The sequence below is a fragment of the Physcomitrium patens genome, chromosome 14 (assembly GCF_059467195.1).
Source record: "Physcomitrium patens ecotype Gransden chromosome 14, ASM5946719v1, whole genome shotgun sequence".
Lineage (NCBI taxonomy): Eukaryota > Viridiplantae > Streptophyta > Bryopsida > Funariales > Funariaceae > Physcomitrium > Physcomitrium patens.
In genome coordinates, this window is record NC_143423.1 from 5,953,750 (window position 1) to 5,980,804 (window position 27,055).

The following is a 27,055-nucleotide window of genomic DNA, read 5'->3' on the forward strand; positions in this document are numbered from 1 at the left end:
TAAATCTAAACTTGGTTGACTTCAAATCATTTATTCATGTCATTGTAATATTGTTAATAATCAAATTATATTCAACATTCTTCATTCTTAAAGTTTTTTATATTTACAGAACATAAACAAAAGAACAATCATTTTTCAGACACATACAATTGAATTGTGCAAAGATATTTGAAAAAATCAACATTCTCCATTTTTAAAAGTTTTTTACATTTTTACAAAATATAACCAAAAGAGCAGTCATTTTTCAGACACATACAATACAACTGTATAAAGATATTTGATAAAATCAACACTCTCTATTTTTAAAAGTTCTTTATATTTTTACAAAATATGAACAAAAGAGCAGTAGTTTTTCAAACACATGTAATACAAAGAAGAACACAATTTCAAGTAACCTGAAGAAGGTTCTAGTACCCAAACTTTACAAATAACAAAAAGAAGGTCAACATTCAGTCAAACAGAACGAAGGTCAACATTCAGTCAAAGTATCTGCTATATTTATCCCAGGTAAGAGGCAGCAAAAGACAAAACCATCAATGTCTAGCATTCCTGTCCAAAATCTAGTTGCAATCATTTTGGAGATCAGAAATACTCAACAAGTAATGAAGATGAAAGTATTCTTGCATCTGAAAAAACAAAGTTGTTTGATCATAGCTGTGTATCCTGTCAGACAACTTTGTTTCATGGAAGTAGTGCTATGATGGTCGACATGGGCGATGTTATTGGCTTTTTACAGGTCTAAACAATCCAGTTAGACTAACAGAGGTTTCGATTTCAACAACAAATGCAAATGAAGATGAGAGTATTCATGTGAATAACAATTGCTCTTATGACTGCAAAACAACGTCTGTAACTATTTCGAACAGGATTCACTCTACACTGTGATACAAACCAACTCGATGTCTCTGTAGAAAAGCATTGTTATTCCAATTATTTAGATCTTGATAACTTACAAGAAGAGTTTTGAAATGGAGATGGACTTCTGAAAGTCTTGCTTAGTAGAGAATCCTCAAGTACCTGTAGTTTGCAACTGCAGTGTCTTGAACTATCCACAATCATGAAGAGGATCAGTAAACACACAACTGTACTTGGTTTGTAGAGAAAGTGATTTTGGCTATTGTGAGAAGTTTCTTCAACATAGAAGTTAGAGAATACACAAACCAAGATTGCTGCTACAACAAACGCCTTTGTAATAGAACTATGCTGAATTGAGTGTCTAAGGGTTATACAAATCGTCACCAGCCTTGGAACAAGGAACTGATCAGCTTAACAACGCGAGAGCACGAGAGAGGTGCAAAAGGATGTTCCTCATGTACTATTACTTTCGTATTCAAGTCTAGTTGAGAAACAAGACCTCCAACGCACTGTACTTGCTATCGTCGATGTGGAGAAAACTCGTCCGAATACAAAATCACTCCAAAGGAGCACCCTATAAACTTTCAGAGAAGAAAGTGTCCACGCATTCAACCTACGAAGCAGAATCAAGGTCGGTGCCAAAAGAAAGAAGACAAGTTCAGTGACAACGAACTTGTTACAATCCATCTTCACCACTCGCACAAAGCACTAAACTATCGAAGAAGATGTGGGTCCTGGGCGCGCGGCCTGCTCCGTACCGAGCAGGAGCACACGTCTTTAATCTGAAATCTGTACAAAGCAGATTTGCGAGTTGTGGTCTAGAAGAATCGCCAGCTATCGTCAAGGGATCCGACTTTCGCTCAGGGACAGTACGTGGCAAGCAGCCGGACCTATGCATGCGAGGCTCTGTTACAAAAACCATGCTCCTGGCAAAGATTAACAGCAAGTGTTAATGAAAGTTCAGTTGCATACATAAGCACTCTTGAAGTAAAACTGTGCAAGTTACTGGGGCGCACTTTACGGATAAGCTCGAACTGAATCGTTGAAGTCTATCGTTTCAATTTGGTACATTACCGTTCATAAATGCCTACGTTGAGTGGTTTTGCAGCCGATGATCATTACACATCATTGAGATTGCTCAAAATATTTACTGGAATTAATTCCTGGACATTCAAGTTGAAGCTTCACCATTGTCATGCCAGCAATGAGAGCATGACCACCACATCTAAGATTTGGACGTGCCTCATGCTGCATTGACACGTCGACCTGAACAGGTCTCCTGCACAAGAGGCAGGTGTAATGAATGTACCCTGCTTGTCCACGTACTCGCAGCTCCAGACACCAACAATCTTGATCCTCAACAACAGCAACCACCGGCAATACTGGTAATTTTGAAGTGTTACTGCGCTCTTGACACCGAGAAGCGCGTAGTAATATCTGCTCCTTTGTGCAATGGTGCACACCTTGCACCGCACAAGCACTAATTGCAACCACAATTCCGTGCCGGGTAACCGCCGCCGTATCTTGACCAGATCCCTTTGAATATGTGCGCATAGTAAAAAAAAAAAATCCTTTGCAGAGGGTGGTACATGTTGTATGGTATTCGTACCACGTCACCATCCGAAGGGGCATTGCAGGCCTTTGGTTGTGCTGGTCACATCCTGTGGAATGCAGTCGTGAAAAGATCGTTTTGTTTTTAATGTGAAAAAGCAGGTGTGGTTCAAACTTTGGAATTACGTGTCAAAATTATAGTTCATTATTATGTTTACGTCGGTGAAAAGGTTGTCCACTTCGAGGCCGTCCAGTAATTTTACTGAGCTTAACACATTTCGACGCAATGCCAGAAAAATCGAGAAACAGATTTGCGTGATCTGTGGATCGGATCACTGAAGACATGAATTTTGAATGTGTCGATCAACGAGCAAACACCCAGTGAAATTTTCCAGTCTGGCCTTTCTGCACATTCTTCGAAATCCGGAATTCCCGATGCCAATCCAGTTCCTAGAGAGCAGCAATGTGGCTAATTCGACGTCCGACGTGAACCCGAAGTTTTTCCTACATGAGGAGTCTATTAGCAGTTCAATACTACCATTTCCAACAGAGCTCAAAGTTATTGCTTTCATTGATATAAAATAGATTCACCTTCCATTTTTTCTGCAAACTTACATCATTCTACGCAAACGACCGCTCATGATAGTAGAAGTTAACCTGTTGACTTCTAATTCCCAGTAGAATAAATTCCAACTTTATTATTTTTCCCCGATAGAACTCAAGTTGAAGTACTGTTCACATCTATATTTTTGAAGGGAATTCCTCATTCAACTTATAACATCACAATATACATTAGACACTAGTTCGAAGTAACTGCAAAAGTGAAACCAACCGACCGACATGCGGTTTCATTTCCCTGACAATACAATTGTCAACACAGAACGCATATATAGAATGCAGACGTTTAGACCATCAGGGCCACCGTAGAGGCTGTGTTTTGACTCGCGTATGTAGATTGCAGTAATAGAGGAGCTGCCGCCTCTCTCACACATGGAGCTCTGGATATTTCCGGCGCAAACCCATCTAATCCACCTCTGGTTGGTTGTTAACCGCAACATGAAAACTCCTGAGAAGCGCAGTCCATCAATTACTCATTGCCTTTAAGAAAGCGATTCAGATCAGGACTGCTGTAAGTAGTGAAGTATCGCTTCCGGGGATCTGCAGCAGGCGTGCCAGTGCAGAGCACCATGTCAGAAGCTGGGTGTCGAGGAATCGTTCCACGGACTGGGTACACATGCACAGAGCACGCACTCATGCTGGAGCTATTGCTTCGGCACGCATCGAGCCAGTTTTGCTTTATTCATTTCGTATTCGCATTTCATAGTATCAGTTTTTCCTTTTACACCTCTAGACTGTTTCAAGCTCCGAGATGACTTTTCTCCAATTCGACGCGACAATTGAGTCTGAGTGTTGCAGATATCGATGGTCGGCGCCATGGAGGTTTCCTGTTCAGGTACCAGGATGCTGCTACGCTTTCACTTGGGAGTGAGGGCCGCTTTACACTACTGGACACCCTAGAGTCTACACTCCACAGGAGGAAGGGACAGAAAGGAGCGACAATAGTACAGAAGGAAATCAGAACTATTACGAAAGTGCGGATCAGTGGACAACATGGCTAGCGGCTTTCTGAACCATACAAATCTTTGTAAAACGGGTCCAGAGAAAAGATAGTCTGATGCCCACCTTTTGTAGTTGCCATTTGACTCCTCCAATGCTCTTCCTTCTCTAAGGAATCTGCACTTGCAGTGGCTTGTCTTTTTGTTTTCTTTACAGTAATTAGTTGATTAATTGCTTTTGAAACAGAAGGGATAATTCCTATGCTTGGTTGTAAATTTTACAGAGAGGTGGAGCTTGATTTCATAAGGCTCTTATGGAGAAGGTGACAGGCTTCCATTGCAGAGTGAGTAGTTTTGTTTGATTGGGTTTGAATCTAGAATTCTTAGTTTTTGGTGTATAATTCACAACTGAGAGAAACCCTTTGAGGTACTTGATTTGATGTAGTGATTAATTGTATAACTCATGAATTTTATGTAATTTGATATTTATAAATAAATAAATAAATATGTATATATATATATATATATATATATAGATATATAGATATACATATTACAATTATAAATTTTTAAATATAAAAATAAATACACACATTTTTCATAAATAATATCTTCTAAAAATACTACCAATTTTTTTTCTTAAGTGGTAGTTATATATACATATATATATAAATATACATACATATATACATATATATATATACATACATATATACATACATATATACATATATATATACATACATATATACATATATATATACATATATATATATATATATATATATATATTAGGAGAAGTTTGAACAGACACATGTTTTATATTAAAAAATATATGAAAACATCTATTAACTTGGTTCATCAGCCTCATGATTTTTTAAAAATCTCTATATGGTTATTTTCTAATTAATATATATATAAATATATATTATTCATTAAAATTATTTTTAATACTTTTAATATTTTTCTTATACTCTAATCTTGATTGAATAATTTTTGGTTTTTTATACTTAGCAACAATTATTCCAATGTTTTTATTCTTTTATTCTTTTCTTACCTTATGAAAATATGTGTATATATATATATATATATATATCTTTTCTTATTTTCTTATCAATAGCAAATATACATAAATTTCTTTAATACATTTGTCTAGCTTCTTGAATAACTTATATACATTTCTAGTAGAATTTTAATCAATTTATGGTAAATATAATGTTGTTTATGTAGCAACTAACAAAATCTAATATTTTCAATAAAAAAATTATATTTGTGTACAAATAAAAAAATTCAAAGCTTATATCAATGTTTAAAAAGATATTAGTTTAAAATGCTTTATAAATTACATTATTATTTAAGAATTTATTTGCTTATTTTACCTGATTTTCAAATATTGGATTTCACAATTAGTCATGTTGTCAAATGCAATATTTGATTGTTTAGAATTCAACTCAAAAAACAAATGATGAAATTTTAATGATTTTATACTTATATAATATTGTGATTTTATTAATAAAATATACAATTAGACATAAATGATACGAAAAATTAATATGTGTAATTCAAACATTTCAAAATAATATCTATATCTGAAAAAATAAATTATGTTGTATAGAATCAAATTATATTACCTAGTATTATTAAGAAAAAAAAAAACCCATATATATATATATATATATATATATACATATAATTTTAAAATAAAATATTGAATTAAAAAATAATTTTGACTAACCATGGTAATAAATACCTATATTACTTAAATATGTAGAAGTAAGTAGGTAAAAGTATAAATTTATTATTAAATAGATTTTTTTTAATTTAAAGAAGTTTCTTAGACATAGATTAGATATTTAAACTCCAATGAATATGCCATATAGTTATTTAGTTTTCTTTTGTAAGTTTCTTACTTTTAAAAAGTTCTATCAGAGGCAATCTACAACTTGATGTTTGGTCCGTAAGCCTTGTGGTTTGTAAAAAACTTCCACAAGGTGACTTAGTAGCAAGTATGAATGAAGGCAAAACTAAAGTTATCATCAATTTTATCAACACCTTTCTTGCATTCTATTGTTGGACATGATTTTTTAGCTTCTTTCTAATTATTAATAGCTATTCTAGCTTCTTTTTCTATCTTTTAGCTATCTCTTTATGTTTGTTTGTTTGTTTGTTTGTTTTTGTTTTTTGTTTTTGTTATTTTTTTGTTATTTTTTTGTTTTTTGTTTTTTGTTTTTTTTTTATAGTAACAAAAGAATGAATTATTTTCTTTAAATTTTTGTTCTTAATAATTACAACAAAAATTATGTATTTGGATATTTTTACATTATATTGTAAAATTCTCAAGTTATATTTAAAATTTATACTTTATAACATTAATATGTTTAGAATCTAAAATTTATATATTATCTTTTTCTTTATTTTTGATAAATTTAAGACCTTATGATAGTTATTTTTAATAAAAATTCCACTAAATGTAATAGAAAAATTTTATTAAAAAATATTTAAGTAAATACATCTAAAAGTCATATAAAGATGATCATATTTTTAGAAAAGTTATCTAAAAAACTCTTTTAATATGAATACTTAAACATAATAAGAATAATTCAATGGTATTTTTGTAATTAAGATCTCAAAAAATTATATTATTTTTGAATTATTGTAAATAGAAGAAAATAATTTTTAAATACATTAGATAATGCATAATCTTTAATATTTTCTTCATGAGAGTATATCATGATAAAAATCAAGTTGTAAGATATAGAATTAAATCTTCTATTTGTTAGAATAATATTTTTACACAAGATGGAGTATATATATATATATATATATATATATATAACACATAATCTCCATTTAAATGGAGCTTGTATGAAAATTTTAAAACTATATAAAGAACATAAAAATACATTTGAAAAAACAATGTGAGTATTACACTTGATTATTATTTTTTAATTGTATAAATCATCTTCAAGAATAAGTTCAAAACCATTTGGACTAATTTACAATTAATTTATAGAAAAAATTGGTTGTTCTCACAGAAAAAGATGACAAATAATTTTAAAAAAAATTAACTTAAAATTCAAATATGCCAACTAATTTCTATAAGAAAAAGATGAATCTGGTATAGATTGTAACTGATCAAAGAAATTAACCATTAAATATTGTTAACTTTTATTTTTTGTTTTTATAATATATAATTGATTAATTAAAGTTCGAATTTATACTAAAATATATTTTTGTAAAAAAAAGAATATAGTATGTAAAAAAGAAAAAGAAAAAGAAAACTAAGCTCTAAACCATATATGGACATTTGAAATAAAACTTCATGCTTTTTAATTATATAAATGCTTCAATCTTTTTAAATTTTTTGATGAATAACGTATTGTTAAAATCTTAAAAAATAGATATGATGTAATAGCTTGAATATATATTTTTAGTGGCTTTGAATATAAAAGGCTATCACATCATATGTCTAATCGTGTAATATCTGCCTATGGACAAAAATTTCACATCACCTAATGTATGGATTTTTTTTTTAATTATTACATGTTTTACACTAATTTAAGATATTTATTTCAAATTCACCACCCCTAAATTTTTACAATTATATTACTTAATAGTAGATAATTTAACTAAAATAATGCATTTTTTATATTTTACAAAACATTTGATATATTTGTAAAAAAATTAATATATTAATTATACAAAATAAAATCAAAATTAGATGTAATAAAAATCTTATATTTGTATGTAAGTTTAGAAGAAAGCTTTTAGGACAGTAAAAATAAAAATACTTTTGTTTTTTTTATTTTTTATCAATATATCTATGGACAAATAAGCTGTACAAATCAAGAATTGAACAAATATTGATATTATACCATCAATTATTATCATCAAGAAAATTATGTAATTTTATTATTATTATCAGAAATTTATCCAATAGAAAATATCTATTATTATATATTTAATTATTAACTAAATTATGTATTTTTTAATTTTTTAATTTTAAAAACTAAAATATTAGAAATTATATATTAATTTAATTACATATATGAATAAATTTAATAATAATAATATCTTGGTGAATAAAAATAATTATAATTCACTTAAAACGTATTAAATAAATTACTTATATTGTAAAAGAATTAAATAATTTTTAAAAATATGATTTGAATTTATAAGAATGTAATATAGAAAAAATAACATTTTAAAGAAGTTTTTTGCCTTTAGAAAGTTATTTGTAGAGGCATTCTACAATCTAGACACCTAATTTGCAAACCTTGCAATTCTTAGTAAGCTTTTATATAAACTTTGCAACAGTGATTTTGATATCTATATATATTTATATATATATATGTACATTTATATATTTCTAAAGTTTATTTGGATTCATGTCTTTGACAATGTCCTTGCCTTGTAAGATGGTTCAAAAAATTAGATGTTTTTATGATTTTGAAGAATAAAATATGTAAAATAAACATTCAAAAAACATCTAACAATATCATGTCACAAATCATACAATAGGAAATTTCATGAAGCTGTATCAATAGTTTAAAATTTATAAATTTTATTAGAATAAGATAAAAATGAAAAAAACAAAAAAACAAACAAACAAAAAATCAAAAAAATAACAACAGTAGCAACAACAAAATTAGATGAAAAGAATTAATTAATTAAAAATTTATAATGAATGGTTTTCGTTTCACAAGCACATCCTGTAATAATCTCACAAATATTCTTCGAAGAAAGCATGAATGTGCAATATTGAACGTTCTGATATCATCTTCATTTGTTAAATACACTGTCACAACCACCTTTAATGTTTTGCAGTAGCCAATTCTAATTTACAAACATCAATTCTTATCCAAATGCTATTCTCAACACTTGTCTAACTCAAACAACACTAAATCCACTACACGTTGAAATAAAATTCTGCATGACTGTTTGAACAAAATCATTTGTAGTTACTGTTACCATTTCATACTTTCTTCATTTCCACCTCTTAATAGTCTTGTTGATTTACTGGTGATTTGGGTCTTTCCGCATCCAGCCCAATAAAAAGACGTCCAACTTCATACCTCCACAGGAAGCATCATCTACTCATGCATGAAAACACTTGTGATATAGAGTGCTGTAAAGAGACCCAAATAGTCATAAAACGAAGAACGGTTTTCTAAAAATAAAAAATGAAAAGATGTCATTAGATGATGCCCAATTTAGCTCAGTCAAGTCCAGGTCCTGGACCACGTTAATTACAACCGTGACTCTCGTCGAAATCACACTCACAACACGTCTAGATCGTGCCAGAGAAGTCCTGTTTATGTGTCTGTCATTGATTTAAGCGTTAGGTAATTGTGCCCACAGCTCGTTCTCACAACCTCTGTCGCTCTCTCTCTCTCTCTCTTTCTGAGTATCCCATTTCTCATTATTCCAGTGATTGAGACTTTACTCTGAACCGACGAAGTCTCATTCATTTACAGCGAGCTCGCGAGCTCCGAGGTTAGATCCGTCTCCTTATCAAGGAAAGAATGGAACATAAGTAGTTGGACTGCATCCAGGAATGGGAACCTCAGTGGTTCGAGGAATTACCGGCTAATTGTTCCATGCTTAGGAAGAATGTCGAATTTCTTAACGATTCGAGCAATTGGCTAGCGTTCAAAGACCCTCACGCAGAATGGGATGCATCGCACATGAGGTAACCAGTGTGTTTACACGGAACTCATTGGCCCAACGGAATTGAAGTGATCAAGAAGGAAATGATCCTAAGCTTTTAGTCGACGGAAGGAAGACGAGTTGAACTGTTCACAGTTTCCAAAATCATCATTTCGATTACAAACAGACTCTATTTCTCACAAGACTACAGAAGTTTTGTAGTGTGACCCACGCAATCATATAAATAACGTTCACCCAAATAGCAACGAATGATTCATCAACCCACATGGTTTGCTTGTCTTTCCACAGGTGAACGGATGCCCAACAACAAGTGCCCTCTACAGTCCTTTTAACTGTAACTCCTGTAGCGTTGGATAATCAATACAATATCACTTTAACTTGTTGCTATATATATATTTCTTCTTGAGCAAAATGTGATATTAACACAATAAATATTACTTAGCTAACATGCTTAAGAGACATGGGGTGGAGCCATGGCAACCTGAGAACATGGCATTCACTGAGTTGAATCACACACCAGGGTCTTGAACAACTTTCTAAATGGGTTACGAAGCGTTACTCTGCACTAAGAAACACGTTGCAGGTTTTTCTGGATACCCCACAACAATCTAAAAACATCAATGTGTGTTAACTTTGGCCACGCTCCTCGACACAGTAACAACAATTTCAGATTGAATGCAGATCATTCAAATACAGTAACAACTCCACTAGTAATTAGTCAGACAAAAGGTGATCTCACTCAACAATAGACCTATACATAATGCAGAGTTTACTCCATTCCATGATGGATCAACAAAGTCAGATGACTTTTACTTCGCAGCCATCTCATACTGCCAATTGTAGGTACATTTTTGTACCGAACACGATGGATTTTGGTGATAGACATGCAGAACATGGGGAGATATTTGGAGTATTTACAACGAAATCTTTGTGAGGTTTTTAAAAGGCCAGTTGCCATCTAAGTACCTTGTTAGAATTTACTCCTATTTTAAAGCTGATTTGTTAATTATAAAATCAAGTTTTAATGACCAGTACCTTATTGCACTTGAATTTCAATAACTTTTAATCTTATAAAAAAAAAAAAAAATCCAAAATACAAGACACACACTCAACCCATATACATTCAATGACTTTGAATAGACTAACCATAAATTTAATACAAAAATCAAAAAATAATTCAAAATATAGACTCTAATTTTATTATTCAAAAAAAATCTTATTAAAAACCAAAACTTTATTCCATGTATAATCCTACAAAGTAAACATAGGTCTTTTTTTGAAAAAAAAAGTAAAACAACAACATAAAATATCAAAATTTTAATTATGCTTAATTTATTAATTATGATTTTTTGAAAAAAATGTGATAATATTTTAAATAAGTTCTTTGTACATATTTTGGTCTTTATTTATCTTTTAATTCAATAGTTGTATCATAACATGATACTATTGATAATCATATATACTATATATATATATATATATACAAGATAAGGATGTTTAAACAAAATATCTAATAAGATTTGTAATTTTTTATTTTTTTTAAGCTAATACATAATATTGAATACAAATTGTAACAAAGACATGCTCAAACAATTTTAGCAACAAGATAAGACATATGATGACATAATATACTAGAGGTTCATATATTCAATATAATCTATGATTAGGATTGAAAATTCTTTTAGATAATGTTTTTGTTTTTAAAATACATAAATAATAAAAAGAAGTTTTTTTGTTATAAATCTCTTAGTTAAACTTATTAATTAAAAAAAATAAAATAAAATACAATATGATAAATTTTATGATTAATATTTATTTTTTATATTAAAAAATATTTAATGATATAGAGAATTATTAACACTACATTTCTAATCAATATTGCTGCAGCCTATATGACCTTTACAAGTCTTAAATTGACTAAAAAACAAGATTTTAAGCTTAAGGTGCATTTAATAGTCTAAAATTAAATTTAATATTGATCCAAAAATAGAATAAATAAAAATCAAGTTTTTATATTTATAGAAATCAAATAAAAAATTAAATTTAATAATTTTTGATGCAAATACATATTTTGAAAAAATACCTCATAACCTATTTTTTCATTCAATATTTATTGTCTCTTTCTCAACTACGACCATTTCTTAAAGTCAAAATAGAAAAAAATGGGAGAAAGGACGAGACATATTATTAGCTAGTTGTCTACAAGGAGGTCACATAGAATGTAGCAATATAAATTGAGGATGTAGTATTAACAATTTTCATAATATATTATAAAAACTTTACTTCAATTATTTTATTTATTTATTTATTTATCTTAGAATCTAATTATGTATCTCTACTTTTTTATAGTATACAAAAAACATGTTGTTTATGTTCTTTTATATTCTAAAAATTGATAAGAATATTTTCCAAATAACACACAAAATCATTATCTAAAAAATTAAAAATATATTTTTTTTCAAATTTTGGAAAGTAATTAATGCATTTATAAATCTATAAAGTATAATATTAAATTTAAAATGGGCCATACTTAGATTAAAATATAGTCTTTTTTTCATTTTCTTCTTTCATATACATTAAATTATTAGTTCTTTATAAAAAAAATTTAATATAGATCTTAACTTCATTAAAATAATCTAGGAGCTTGAACATGAAAGATGGAGGATAAAAATTCTTAGTAGTCAATTTGTTGAGTTTGCAATAATTCAAAGATATTTGCAAGAATCTATTTTTTTCTTCAAAAACAAAATTGGTGCACTTATAAGAGATTTTATATATATATATATATATATATATATATTCAAGATTTTTATCAATATACTCCTTCAAAAGAACAACTTCATTTTGCTATAAGTTGTAAATTGGTCCAAAAAGTAGTTGGGTTACTTTGTAAAAGTCAATTGCACACTAGTAAGGTTGATGTCTGTTTTTGTAATATATCAATATTTTTCTTTTTAAATATATCTTTAAAATATTTAAATTACTTTGAAATTCTATTGCAATCTTTATTCAAATGGATAATTGCTATTGTATAAATAAAAAATAGATTTTCTTCTTTTACAAATCTTATAAATGCTCTAACTTCCACAAATAAAGGTTTGAATTTTCTAGACATAAGATTAATTTTTTATTATTTATTTTTTTGGATAAGACAAGAAGAAATTCAAGACTACAAGATTTCCAATCTATTTAAGAATAGTATTTTTTTCAACTACACTAAGCTTAAATTTATAAAATCGGTTGAAGATTTTATAATAATAAATACCACTAGACTTTTATAATCTTTTACAATTACTTTTAGTAGTTTTGTAGATGACTTCTCTTAAAGATAATAGTTGTCCATATATGACTTCTAAATATACATATATAATTTTTTGTAGCAATAATATTTTATAAAATTTAACAAGATTTTTATAAAAAAAAAAAAACAAAAAAAACAAAATAAAACAAAGGCATTGGATTTAACCATGAACAAGTATAAACAATAGGTTTTTAGTTCCTAAACCAACTTCTACTAAAACAACAAGCAAAGGATTCCAAAAATAATACAATATCTTTATAAGATAATGTAGTACAAGAATCCAACTACACATTCTTTAATGTTGTTGGACAATTTTATTTTTAATGTAATATCTTGTTTTAGAATTAACTCCTAGTCTTATAATTTTGCTGCTTCTTAGGACATTATTAAGCAACAAGTTTTGATTCTTTATAATTAGATAAGTTTCTTCTTATGGATATTGAATTGTCTTTTGTATTATAGAGATTTGAGATGTATAGCATCAATTTTCATATCTTCTACATTTGATTATTACTTTCATTGGTTAAAGTATTTGTAACAAAAGTATAGAAGAATTGAAGTTAATATACAACTTTTTTATTATGATTCAAAAAATATGTTATTGTATTTGATAACAAAGATAATGATTTGACTCAAAGTTTGAAGATCAAAGAAGTTGAGAAATAATTTCTTAATATCATGTTATAACTTAAAGAAAAATTGACTCAAAGTTTGAAAATCAAAGAAGTTGAGAAATAATTTCTTAATATCATGTTATAACTTAAAGAAAAATTGACTCATAAATTTAATCCCATCTCATTTAACATCAATTATTAATTGTCAAAATTAAGATATATATATATATATATATATATATATATATATATAGATAAAAATTAATTTTTTTGTTAGAAAATTTAAATTTCTTTAGCTGATATACAATTTGCTTCATATTTATTAAATTTATAGATCAAAATTTTACCAAAAATGTATCTAAGTTTTCCAATATAAAATTATATTGGTTTAAAAATAATAAGAAGTAAGAAAGATCATGTTTTTTTAGTAAAATTTTAATAAATTTGACTTACGATGTATAGGTTGGATAACTAAGAAGTTGGAATTGAATAGAAATTTATACATAGTTGATGAATTCTTAAAACTTGGATCTAATATCATAAATTTTTTTAAAAAAGAAAATTTTATACTTTATAAATATCAAATATTATATTGATCAAAAAGATATTTTTTCAACAAAATCATCTAAGTTAGAAATATATAATTTTTAAAAAATAAAGACAAAAATTTCAAAAAATATTTATTATTTTTAATTTGAAATTTGAACTCCTTCTTATCAAGCCTTTGGTTAAAACTTTGATACTTTGGATAAAATTTAATCAAACTTTGTTGTAATTTGGTCAAGACTTAGTAATCAACTCCAAAAACCTCTAGATAGGATTAGCTTATATTAATGCCAATCTTCTATGTAAGTTAATGCTAATGATTTCTATCAAAATAAATAATTTAAAGAAGCAACTTTCATTCAAATATTTTTTGTAATAACTATAATTATATTAAAACCTAAAAATATATATTTAAATTATAATAAAAAATATATGAAAAATAATATGGTGAGTAAAACTTACATAAAAGGCCTAGATAAGATATTTTTTTTAATAGGATATAAAAATTACAAAAAAAGAAAAAAGATCCCATTTAATCCAAATTTCTTGTATATTTATACTATTCTTATTTAATTACAGTAGATAGCCATCTCTGCTTAAGTATCTACATAAAAATTTTGTGATAATTTTAATTAAGAAAGATGTCAAAATCTTAAGTGGATCAAATATTTTAGGTCTATTTTATGTTCTATAACTTGAATCTTAATCTAATAAGTAAGTTTAATTCTTAGATAGATTAAATATTTCCAACATGTCTTGGACTTATTGATATACACTCTTCTCATTTTTTAGATCCTATTGGTTGGATTTATTACATAATTTTTTAAATCCTATTTGATTGAACAAACTCCTTTCATCTCTATATCTTTATGATAAAAATCATACTTGATGCTAATAAAGGTGGTAAATAAAGCAAATACATAACATGCATTAAATCTCTTATTTGTCCTTACATATTTACTAAATAATTCTTCTTCTCTTTTAAATTTTTCATATTTACAAAGACTTAATAGTTTCTACACAAACAAAAAAAAAAAGAAAAAAAAAGAAAAAAAATAGAAGTGATATTGAAAACAATTATATAAATATAGATGAGAGATTAATCCAAAATCTTTAAAATTTTATGATACTTTCAAAAAATAAAAATAAAAATAATCCACTTTTCATTAAGAAATATTAAACTTTGATATTAAGAGTGTTAGTCTTGTCAAACTATCAAAGACATAGATGTAGACAAAATTCTAAAGATATTATATTTATGTATCAATAAATAGTGATTTTTTTAAAAAAAATATAAATAAGATATAAAATAATTATAATGGCTATTGCTAAATACATGGTAGAGATTCTTGAACTAAGACTAAAATACAAGAAAGGCATCAACAAATCCATAAGTAGTCTCATTTTAAAAATCAAATAAACTAGCTACTAAGAAGAGTTTTTAGAATCATCCTAAGAATTACAAGGCTTCTGGCACAAGTGTCAAGTTCTAAGTCACTTCCATTGCTGCCTTCTGAAAGTAAAAAAATTATAGAATAAGTTTCAATAGCTATGTGGTATATTTATAGGAATATGAAGATCTATTCCATGTCTATAAAACTCATTGAAAATTTCTTAAGAAAGATATTATTTATCTAACATACTCTAATTTCTTCTATTTATTTAAGTAGTATAGATATCTATTACACTTAAAGAATAGAAATTTTATTAACTATACATTAGTTTAATTAATTTTACTAATACCCAAATAAAGAAACCAATAGACAAGATGAAAACGTGGACTCGGCCCATCAAAAACGGATGATATTCATCCAAAGTGGGTATACCGCCACTGCCGAGAATGCGCAGCGGCGCCAAAACGGTGTCCTCCTCGGAGCCTTCGAAGCAGTTGCGCTGCAGCTTCGATGGATCGCCGGGATCGAGGACACAGATTCACACACACACGAATAGACAGATAAAGAGACAGATAGATAAATAAACAGATGGAGCGATGGAGTGATGGATCTCAGGCTGGGAGCGAATCCGAGGGCGAACATCCCCGAACATATTCCTGCTTCTTTCCTAGTTTCGATTCTGCTGTGGTGTCTACCATAGCCTCTACCGCCGCCGGTATTCCCCCCCTAAGCCCCTACGCACAGTGCGAGCAATCGTGTGCGTTGCTTTACTTCGCTAGCCATTTTACCACACTCACTGGCCTTCGTTTGCGAAGAAACGAGGACGTCGGTAGATGGGCAGGTGAGGCGTTTCATGTGTTTTTTCTGGATCTAGATCTGGCACTCTCTGTGCTGCCGAGCTGCCGAGCTTGTAACTCAAAACATCACGTGGGGTCGTTGTTTTTTGTAGTAGTAGATTAGAGGTAGGAATAGATTCGGTGGAGTGATTTGCTTGATGGATTGAGTTGGGTTGTGGTGACAGTGAGATGTGAGCTTTGGGACTCTGAGTTTGTTCATGGGTGAGGGGCCTTTTGGGTTTTGGTTCAGTTGTAGGGGATTTGTTGGGAGAGGAGTGAGAGAATACGTCTTGCTCCGCATATAATCGATTTGGTAGATGGACAATGTGGATGCCTTTGGGCCTACGCTTTAGTTGAGGGGTGTACATCTTGAGGAGTGCCATGGTTTCTGGTTTGGCAACGTGCGTTGCAATCCTATTGCGAGGTGGTCTGCACATGTATACGCCTGAACGTCATGTCTATGATTTGATTTCGCTTACTATCTTCGTGGTAGTGTAACAAGGATGTAATGGACTTGAATGGCTTTCTTTTAACAGGCAGGCTATCGCGTGCTGATTTGGTATGCAGTAGCTTCGGCGGTTTGGAAATGAAGATTGAAGATTGATCCCGTGCTTGGTTTTTTCAGAAGAGGGATGGAGTCATGGTAGAGAGGAAATCAGTGTATGAAGGAAGCGAGATCGAAGGCGTAATTTTATTCCTCTACTAGATTATTCATTTATTTCCTTCTTAGGTTCAAATTTATGACCAATTAGACACATATTTTGTTGTCACCGATATCCTCATGCCTGGTGTGATTATCATCACCTTTGTTGCAAAGAAGGTCCACTTACACAGCAAGTCCCAGGAAGGCAAATGTAGCATGTGAATGTGGAAGAAGAGACAACAGTAGTCCGGAAGAAGCAGCTTGTTGCCTTCTTCAAAGACTTGCGTTGTCCGCCATAATCGTTTTGTGCTGCGGTGCCGATCGGTTTCTGCAACAGTCTAAGTGATCCGCACGTTGATGAGGCATCGAAGCAGGAGTTAGTTATGAAGGATTTTCAAAAGGTGACGACCAGCGACAACAAAGATCTCGAGGTGAATGAGTTTTCCAATGCTCTCCGAAATGCAATTTTCTTTCACTTTTGGCTGAGCTTGTAAGTAACTGGAAAGTCTTTCTTGAGCTTCTACCCGTAAATCCGGTCTATGTGAGACATGTCTGTTTCTGAGAGTTGCGCTTTAGTGTTGAATGCACAAGTAGTACGGGAACGATCCTTGATGTCTAGAGGTTTTTCATGCTAATTAGCGTACCGATCTGGCTTGATTTGTTTAGGTGTTAATAACGAGGTACAATTTTTCAGACTTTATTGACAACTGAGGATATTTAGTTAGCGTATTTAATAGAATGGTGGAAGAGAGGCAGGTGTCTAGCAAGTGCAAATTTGGATCCAGAAGTGGCTCATGTTCCCCGTGCAATTTTTTTTATGTCCTTGCAGCTTATGGCTCTAAGGGAAGGAGTTCCACAACATTCGGACTCAATATTATACAAAAGTAATAACTGTACAAATGAGCTTGTGCGTCCCCCTATGCAATCCTGCTGCATCACGACATTCAGTCTAGGAAGCTGGATCTGCAAATTTCCAGCACATTTATGTGGACGTATGTGTCCTGTTTTGTTCGGAACTAAGCTGAACTGTCTGCTACTCTGTGTCCCCTTCGCGGTAATTGGTGTCTCATTCGGAATACTCGGACATGTAAGCCCATTGAACGCCCTTGCTTGCACTAAACATTGTTTCGATGTCTTTGTTTTCTCCTCTGCCACGAAGTTATGAAAAGCCTTCCCATTCGTTTTTTTTTTTTTTTTTTTTTTTTTTTCTTTCTTACTTTCCTCAGGCTTTGGATAGTTCTATCTTTATCAGATATTGAAGAGGCGGCATTATCGAATTGTTTCGAGCATTACAAAGCTGCAGCACTAGTGGTATTGAGTTTTCCAAGCAGTGATTGATTTTCTAAAGTTGTGATAGATCTTGTTGTTTTGCAGAGCTGGGTTTTTCTGCTGAGTTTACTAGGAATGATGCCCTTGGCTGAGCGACTAGGTTTCGTCACCGAGTGAGTAACTCCTGACTCACATCGCCTACTTTCCCTTTACTTCCGAAGCTCCGAACAGACCACAACATCAATAGTTTGTGGTTGGACATAGTAGTGGATACTGGAGCCATCATTCAATTATACGCTACTAGATATATCTGCATGCCAGGAGCGTTTTACGGAGCTCTAATAAATATTTTGATTTTAGGAACAAAGCATGGAACTATTAAGGAGAGGTTGGAGAAGAAAATGACGTAGTCATTTGACGAACCTTAATGAAAACTTTTCTGGCGTTTGCAGGCAACTGTCTTGTTGTACTGGTGCAACAGGTGATTGCCGAAGTTCGAATGTTGCTGCCTTATGAAGCATATTGGTTTGCATTTCTTGCAATCTGTGCTGCAGAATAGGGGCAAGTGTGTTTGGCTGATTCAATTCTCTGACGAAGAAACTGATCTTTGCTATTTGCAGTTGGAGGTCTCCTGAATGCGACCTTTGGAAATGCAACTGAAGTGATTATTTGTGTCATGGCTCTCCGGAAGAACATGATACGAGTTGTACAATTATCACTTCTAGGTTCCATACTGTCCAACATGCTGCTTGTTTTAGGGTGCGCTTTTTTCTTTGGAGGCCTGAAGCATCCCCAAACGGATCAGAAGTTCAACAAGGTGAGCCTCAAGCGTGCTGATTCTTGTTCTTAGTGATCATAAGTGCCCAGTGATTTCTCGGAAGTGGTCCAATCGGAATGATTCTTAAAAAAACTGTGGTTCTCGTTTATTACAGGTTACGGCTCAGGTTAGCGCCAGTTTGTTATTAATGGCTGTCATGGGTCTTCTGTTTCCTGTTGTACTTCATGCTACTGGTACCGAGCTTCAAATGGGGAAGTCTGAGCTGGTTTTATCTAGATTTAGCAGCATTGTCATGCTCGTGGCCTACATAGCCTATTTATATTTCCAACTTAAGAGCCACAAAGAGCTTTATGACTCAGAGGAGGTAAGAGTTGTTTTACCTTTTAAACTGTATTCAGAGTTGTCTCTTCATCGACTTTTAGAGGTTTATTCATTTGTTTATTTGTTTATATTTTTTTGTTTTAAAGCTTCAATTTGTTTATTTATTTAGGATTGTGGCGGGAACGATGCTGTTTCTGACGACGATGAGGCTGTGCTGGATTTCTGGACTTCAATTGCCTGGCTCACTGTTTTGACCATCTTTATTTCTATATTGTCAGAATATCTTGTTGATGCCATCGAGGTATATGACGGCCTGATTTCGTCCCTGAACTTCAAACTTTCATTCGTGTGCTACAGCTCTAAACTCTCTTGTGGTCGTGTGATTCAATATGCTTTGAGAAATGGGAACTTGGATTTAGGGGCTACCAAGAGGTTCGCCTGGACAATTTCTGTTCACGTAATGCTGGTATGTTCCTTGTGTTTGTTGTCTGGTGTACAGGGTACTTCAAGCTCTTGGAACGTACCCATTGCATTTATAAGTGTAATCTTATTGCCGATTGTTGGGAATGCAGCAGAGCATGCAAGCGCCGTTATGTTTGCTCTCAAAGATAAGCTGGTATATCCTCTCTCGAACACACGAATGTCATTTTGCTGTAACATTTAAGTGGCATAATTGGAATTGTGATCAGACGACTGGCAGCTATTACCATGGCTTGATTCCTTCCACGTCTATAAACCATCACTTTACTGTGTACTTCTTTCATTTTAATATCTCCAAGCGCTTAAGCCATGATGTATATCCTACTTATAGCACACTTGCTTTTTCGCTCTTCGGCAGGATATTTCGCTTGGAGTGGCCATCGGTTCTTCCACTCAGATCTCCATGTTCGTGGTGTGTTTCAATAAGCCTTTCATCTCCTGACTGGTCCTTACAGAAAGTGTGTCCATCTTCAATCCTTTCAATGTCTAGCATGGCAATTAACACGGCACATTGCTGTTGTGCAGATTCCTTTTTGTGTTGTCATTGGATGGCCCATGGGGACCCACATGGACCTGAATTTTGAACTGTTTGAGACGGCAACTCTATTCATAACAGTTCTGGTGGTTGCCTTGATGCTTCAAGTGAGAAATCAATCATCCAGTCTCTGTCTCTGTTAACCAACTAATAAATCCGATATTCTTAGGTTTCCTTGTGTGCTCACTCGTGATTGTTCTGTCTCTAATTTTCCATAACTCCGAATGTACCAGGAGGGCACATCAAATTACTTCAAGGGCTTGATGTTGATTCTTTGCTACTTGATTGTTGGAGCCAGCTTCTTTGTTCACGTTGACACTCCAGACGAGCATTGTGCGTAGCTTCTTCAACCTCCACCTTTCCTCAAAATTTCTAGTCTCTGGTTTCAGGTATAATATACAGAGTGCAATAATTGTAACACCTGGTTCTCTTCATGTGCAGCTGGAACTTGAAGATTTCGAAATACTACGGTCGAAGTTGCTGTTATTCAATGGCCATGTTGTCTAGAATGACACCGCTCCTCCAGCACGGCTCCTACACAAGCAGAGGAGCTAGCCATTTTTGCGGCCTTTGTATTATATGGTCTCAGTGCACCAAGTGTCCGCTGAAACTAGTTCTCTTAATGTCCAGTTCATAAACAATTGTTTTTCAGTTTTCAAGCCCCATGTGTCTACTCGTCTGGGACGATCAAATAGCTGTCCCACATGGTGTCTGTCCTGACACTACTTTCTGCTAGCATTCTGCTTTAGAGAAATGGAGTTACTTGTTGTTGAAGCAGAGCAATGTGGATTGTATTGCACTACCATTATGAAGAGCTGAGATTTCCAGCCACCGTGCTCAGCCAAAATTGAAGCTGGTATCGAGAAATGAAAACAAGATGTGAGATTGTAGATCTCACGTTTCCCAATTTCCCTTTCCCTTCAATTTTGAAAACTTTCCTGCATCGTCTAAGCTGAGAGATTTTGAGGCTATTGAATATACACCTAAAACACAAATGCAGAGTTGTATCTCATCACTCTTTCAGATGGCGAAATCCTCCATAATTGTAACGATTTCTGAAGTGTATTTGCGAAGATATGATATAATCAGCTCATTCACGTTGTTCATGCTTATTGCTTCACTGTCAATTATAGCCTGATTAATTGATAGGGAATTTCTGAGCACGAGTAACCAACTCTTGATGTCTACTAAATTTCAACTCCAAAGGTCTCAGTGATGAAAACTCATCAGTAACGTCAGGAGCACAGTGATCGCAACTTGCAGCTTTGTCTTTGAAGCAGATCTAATGCGTCAATTCATATTTACTTAAAATTAGTAGTCAAATTATTTGTATCTTTTACTGTGCCATGAAAAGCAAACTGAACCGTCACACGATGTTTCCGCTGAGTTGGTGCCTCCCACACTTCGCAGCTGCCGGCGAGTTTCATCCACCGCCGAGCTCTAGTAAGTAAAATGTAAGCAGGCCGCTTCTCTGCATTGAAGAAACTGCAGGTAGTTGTTCTATTGTCATTGTTGCGAGTACAACTTTTAGCCATGGCTGCGGATGACAGCGATGCGCAGCTCTCCGCGAAGATTGCCCACGTCTCGCACATCGTATTTGACCTGGATGGCACTCTGCTTGATACAGGTTTGCGGATTTCATGAGTGCGGCTTTCAATCTGTGGCTGGACGATTAATTTTGTGAATTGCACCAGCTCGTGTTTCCTGAATTTCTGGTATTGTCCTAGAAATTTGAGTTCCCGGATCTCCTAATTGAGAAATTCTTAACGTACGGCAGCCTGTACGCATGTGCAATTCCACATTCTCATGTCCTTGATTTGTCACAAGGATGTGATTCTCGGTGGAATTTACATGGGACGTAATAATTCAAGACAGCTAAGTTTAGAGTGTTTCTTGTGGTTATGCCTTCTTGTTCGAGTTGGGTTTGCGCGTATTCCCCTGATTGCTTCGCCGAGCTATGGCGATCCAAGAATAGGGTACCCTGAAGTTCTACTATGTTGCATGAGGAGAATTTTTTGTCGATTTGTAGGGAGAATTAATAAGCGAAAAATGTTTTAGTACCTTTGCGAATGTCCAAGCTAAATTGCTTCCTTGTTTGCAATCGATCTGTTGTGGGTGAAGAGTCGATTGCGGATGAGGTTCTGGCGATAGTACTCACACGCCATGGGAAGGTTTGGGATGGAAGAGGCGCTCAAAATCGAATGGGTAAACGGCCTCTAGAGGCAGCTGCTGCTGTGATTCAGGATTATGGTCTGGCTTGTACTCCTCTCGAGTTAAACCTAGAAGTTCTAGAATTGCTTCAAGAGAGGTTCGATTTAGCCCATCCCTGTTTTTTGCCCCAATTATATTTGATGGAAGTTTTGCAACCGTCTTCTGCAATCATCTTGAGGCTGGAAAGAGAGTAATGCAGCTTTTAGGGTTCAGAATTAATGCAATTCTGTGATGCTCGTTTTTGTTGATCATTAGATGGAAAAATGCGAGGACTTTGCCAGGAGCCGTTCGATTAATAAAGCATTTTTACAGCCATGGCATCCCTATGGCCATTGCTTCTAGCTCTCCTGCAAGAAACATCAAAATCAAGCTGTGTCATCAAGAAGGTATACTTCTGGTCTTTAATGTTTGAGATACATTTGATTGACGATTACTTTGAAGGGTGGGTAAATGAGGATTAAATTCTACCTACAGGTTGGACGGAGTATTTCCCAGTGGTGGTTGCGGGGGATATGGTCGAGAATGGAAAACCTGCTCCTGATATGTGAGGGCTTGACAGTACTTTTTTTGAATTTTTTGTTCCTTGAATCCTGTTTCTAGCAGTAGTCTGACGCTTATCATTCTCGTTATCGCCTACGGATGTATCTAGTGATTCTATCTTCTTAATTCGTTGTTTACATGGCCAAGTTTGAGATATTTGATTAACAAGAGTCCAAGATATGCTCAAAACTCCGTGATGATGCTGTTCGCAAGATCTGATGCTTTACAGATTTCTAGAAGCCGCAAGCCGACTAAACGTGGAGCCAATCAAGTGCCTCGTGATTGAGGATGCTCCGTAAGCTCCATTTTCCTTCGCCGATGCTCAAGCTAAGATCTGGTTCTGAACATCAGTATTATATAAATTCCAATTTTTCTTTCTGTTTATTTTCCTTTATTTGATCATATAGATTCTTTCGACGAAGCTTGCCCTAGACCTTTGTTGATAGCCGAAACTCGCTGTGAACATAGGCTCTAAAGTGGTGCTAATTTCAAGTGGGTACTCAGGGCTGGTGTATTGGCAGCTAAGGCTGCAGGAATGCAAGTGGTGGCAGTTCCTTCAATCCCATCCAAGGATGCCCGTCCACAATACTCTTCAGCTGACGTAATATATTCTTCTCTGTTGGATTTTCAGCCTGAAGTCTGGGGCTTCCCCTCTCTAAATGATCGTAACTCCCTCAACTTCAACAAACTAGCAGATTTGTGTCTTTTAATCTGTTGCAAGCAAATTCCAGTTCTTGTTTATTTATTCATTTATTTATTTTTTCGTTAAGCAATCAAGGCAACTGTTGCAGGAATTGGTGGCGCTATACCTATAGAGCCATGGTACATGGGTGGGCCAGTTATTAAGGGCTTTGGTCGTGGCTCAAAATTGCTTGGGACTCCCACTGGTATTGTCTACAATTCTAATGTTTTAGTTTTGTCCGCTGGTTACACGATGGCCACCAGTATGACAGTCGTGAGTGTCTTGTGTATGTTTTGCATTAGGTTGAGGATTGAAGGAGTTATAAGATTCTAAATATTATTTGAGAAATTCATAGTGCAGGCATGAATCCCTGCTAACAATGTTGAATATGAGATCTTAAAATTTTACGTCCATTAATTGCATTATGTACAGCTAATCTACCAACTAGTGCCTTTTCAAACCACTTGGCAAGTCACGTCTGCGGGATCTACATTGGCTGGGCTGGCTTGGCCAATAGGGGTGTCTACAAGATGGTGATGAGCGTTGGATGGAACCCCTACTTCGACAACAAAGAGAAGGCAGTGGTGAGTTTTTATGTGTATTTGACACACTGTCGTGATATATGTGCACGTAGCCGTAGAGATCATTCATACTATCGACCAATTTGATAAACTCTCCCCATGCTGTTTTATTTGTAACATATAGGAGCCATGGATACTTCATGACTTCTCAGAGGACTTCTATGGAGAGGAGCTCCGGCTCATTGTTGTGGGGTATGTCCGCCCAGAGGTACTCATCCTACTCAACCATAATCCTTTTGAGTCTTTCATTTCCATTCACTTTCAGATTTAGATTATTCTGTAATTTAGGATATATTGAGGATTTTTTAGAATTTTAACTACGAATTTGGATGGGTGTTGATCTTGAGGTAAAGTTGTTTTGACTGCCTTCTACTTTTCTGTTTATTTTATCTTCCTCTTATTTATTTATTTGTTTGTTTTCAGGCAAATTTTACCACGCTGGAAGATTTGGTGGAGAGGATTCACGAAGATGGAAGAGTTGCCAAGGCAGCGCTGGATATGAATCCATTTTCAGATTATGCTGAAGATAGCTATCTTACTACCCCACTTCCTGTAAGCATGTCCTCGAATTAAGTCTACAGCAGACTTCGGAATCCGAAGTCTTGTTATCGAGATGGGAGGGGAGGCTCTCATTCAGACACAGAAAAAATCCTGAAGTATGTTGTAGGAAATATTTTCTTCGCTGAGATTTTTTTTAGAAATCTTCAGCTTATTTTGGTATAGCAAGAGGGAAGTTCTATGTTATGTATGATTGGTATACTATCCCAACTTCGTTTTTTTGAATTAGGATAATCTCCTCTGCAATGGCGATGTATCTTCTATTACCCTGGATAATGTTTTCCCATGGTATTCTTTGAGGAATTTTAGATTTAGCTCAAATTATGTGTTTATGGTGGAATCCTTGCGTTTGTCTTTCGATTTATGATTGTTCTTTGTTTTTTTATTAAGTAGAGTTTTGTAAAAAATTAAAAAACACAAACTATTAGTTTATAAAGTTTTTGAATGATATCAACTGATAAAAAATAAATAAAATAACTTAAGAAATATTAGTGTACTATTTACAAAAAAAAATATTTCTTTTTAAGTAACTTAATAATAAGTCCATATTCACAATGCACATATTATAAAATGGTAATTGTAAATAATACTTGCAAAGATTTTTTTAATGTCTATAATTTATTTTATTGTTGGCATATAGGAATGGTGATCTTGTGTAAATGTCTATAGAGCATGGTTAAGATTTTCCTGCTAAGTTTTGATCTATTACTCTTTATAATGCTACTAGACAATTTTTTGGTGCAACTTGATATCTTTTGGTAGTTAAAGATCATTTTAGACTAATTTTTATAAAAGATTGGAAAGAAAGAAAAAATAAATAAAAAATAAATAAAAAAATTGTAAAATGTTATGTGCGATTTTTCTACAACAAATTGAATGAAAAAAAAAATGATAAAAATGAGATAAATAAATAAATAAATAAATATATATATATAAAAATTGTAAAAAAAACTAAAATCATTTCTAATTTAAAGACTACTGTATAATTTCAAAAATACATATAAATACAATTTCCCCCAATCTTCCAAAAGAACCATTATTTGTTGTAGATCTTTGTTTTTATATCTTAGGATCAAATATTGACCTTGTCTTACAAGTGGTCATTTTTTTCATATCAATTCTACAGTTTGTATAATAAATTTTTGAAAGAATCTATCATTAATTTTAGCCAAGAGGTAATAACATTGATTTTTTTATTATTATTTTATTGTTAATCTATTCTACCTTATTTTGATTTATCCACATATTTGAATCCGCTGTGCAATGATGAAAGTCCCTAATACATGATGAATTGAAGCAACAACAAATTAAAATAAAAAAATTCTCAACATAGAGATTAAATTTTAATTATAATAAGACAAAATAATTTGCTTCGCAGAGTCACTAACACAAAGGATCAATTATTAAGTGCTTCTAAGCAAAACATTGAATCTAATTTTCATCCAACAAATTTTTCCTTTTAACATTCTTAATACAAAAGGAAGCATAGATGATAAAATTTGTAGCAAAGCTTGATTTATTAACCATTAAAATCTTTAAAAAAATCTATTAAACTTGTACTCAATTTTTTTTTTCTTACTGTGTGTCTTCACTAACCTTTTGAACAAGTAGGTATGTTACAACAGAACACTGCAATCTAAAAAGGTTAAAAACATTCTAGAAATATGGGCAAGTCCTCCTGATTCAAGAAAAATGTTGAAAAAAATTACATGCAATGAAATTGGTAAAAAGCTTAATAATGGAAAAACATTGCCTTGCAATTGGAATAAAACATGGATGACTAGGAACTTGATAGAAACTAGAAAAAATAAAACAATAAGTTGGAACTCAAAAATTCCACAAACTTGTTTGATTGTTTACACACACAAAAAAAAAAACAAAACAAAACAAAACAAAAAAAAAAAAAAGTACAAAATATATTTAGATCATTAGAAAATCTATATGTATACAAGTCCAATGCAGCTTAACAAACCCTAATAACCCGGTATAAAGGCTATAAATACCTTGTAACCATTTTTCTTAAACTCATTAATGCATCAAATGAAACCCACTTAAAATAACAGAAATATACAAACAAAAAAATAACACACATATATATCACTAAGAGGCATCAATGCTTAAACAAGATGATCAC

The 27,055-nt window shown here is 32.5% G+C and overlaps 2 protein-coding genes and 1 long non-coding RNA gene across 12 annotated transcripts; 2 read left to right on the plus strand and 1 right to left on the minus strand.

Moving 5' to 3' along the window:
• Positions 1 to 902: 902 nt before the first annotated feature.
• Positions 903 to 3,741, minus strand: LOC112291175 (uncharacterized). Its single transcript, XR_002972364.3, has 2 exons — positions 1,355 to 3,741; positions 903 to 1,045 (listed from the first exon to the last, which is right to left on the minus strand). It is a non-coding gene; the product is annotated as an uncharacterized LOC112291175 (long non-coding RNA).
• A 12,344-nt stretch (positions 3,742 to 16,085) lies between these two features.
• Positions 16,086 to 21,273, plus strand: LOC112291587 (vacuolar cation/proton exchanger 3). Of its 7 annotated transcripts, none has more exons than XR_016506272.1 (13): positions 16,086 to 16,328; positions 16,949 to 17,397; positions 17,796 to 18,053; positions 18,341 to 18,408; positions 18,688 to 18,716; positions 18,856 to 19,052; positions 19,168 to 19,377; positions 19,504 to 19,800; positions 19,907 to 19,950; positions 20,173 to 20,226; positions 20,340 to 20,456; positions 20,583 to 20,682; positions 20,791 to 21,273. XR_016506272.1 is itself a non-coding variant. In XM_024539196.3 (13 exons), the coding sequence occupies exons 2-13, from the start codon at positions 17,350 to 17,352 to the stop codon at positions 20,799 to 20,801; spliced, it is 1,341 nt and encodes a 446-aa protein (XP_024394964.1). In that variant the 5' UTR covers positions 16,086 to 16,328; positions 16,949 to 17,349; the 3' UTR covers positions 20,802 to 21,273. The 7 variants fall into 7 exon arrangements, 5 of the variants coding, with proteins under 5 accessions (XP_024394964.1, XP_073394717.1, XP_073394718.1 ...); XR_016506273.1 differs by having other exon boundaries at positions 19,910 to 19,950; XM_024539196.3 differs by having other exon boundaries at positions 19,504 to 19,635; positions 19,834 to 19,950.
• A 478-nt stretch (positions 21,274 to 21,751) lies between these two features.
• On the plus strand, positions 21,752 to 25,242 carry LOC112291589 (bifunctional riboflavin kinase/FMN phosphatase). Of its 4 annotated transcripts, none has more exons than XM_024539206.3 (11): positions 21,752 to 21,803; positions 21,977 to 22,064; positions 22,471 to 22,657; positions 22,816 to 22,946; positions 23,035 to 23,104; positions 23,330 to 23,395; positions 23,605 to 23,765; positions 23,892 to 23,987; positions 24,215 to 24,366; positions 24,488 to 24,571; positions 24,787 to 25,242. In XM_024539206.3, exons 3-11 carry the CDS (start codon positions 22,551 to 22,553, stop codon positions 24,934 to 24,936), a joined length of 1,017 nt encoding a protein of 338 aa, XP_024394974.1. In that variant the 5' UTR covers positions 21,752 to 21,803; positions 21,977 to 22,064; positions 22,471 to 22,550; the 3' UTR covers positions 24,937 to 25,242. The 4 variants fall into 4 exon arrangements, with proteins under 4 accessions (XP_024394974.1, XP_090111846.1, XP_090111847.1 ...); XM_090255720.1 differs by lacking the exon at positions 21,752 to 21,803 and adding an exon at positions 21,814 to 21,840; XM_090255721.1 differs by lacking the exon at positions 21,752 to 21,803 and having other exon boundaries at positions 21,841 to 22,064.
• Positions 25,243 to 27,055: the final 1,813 nt, after the last annotated feature.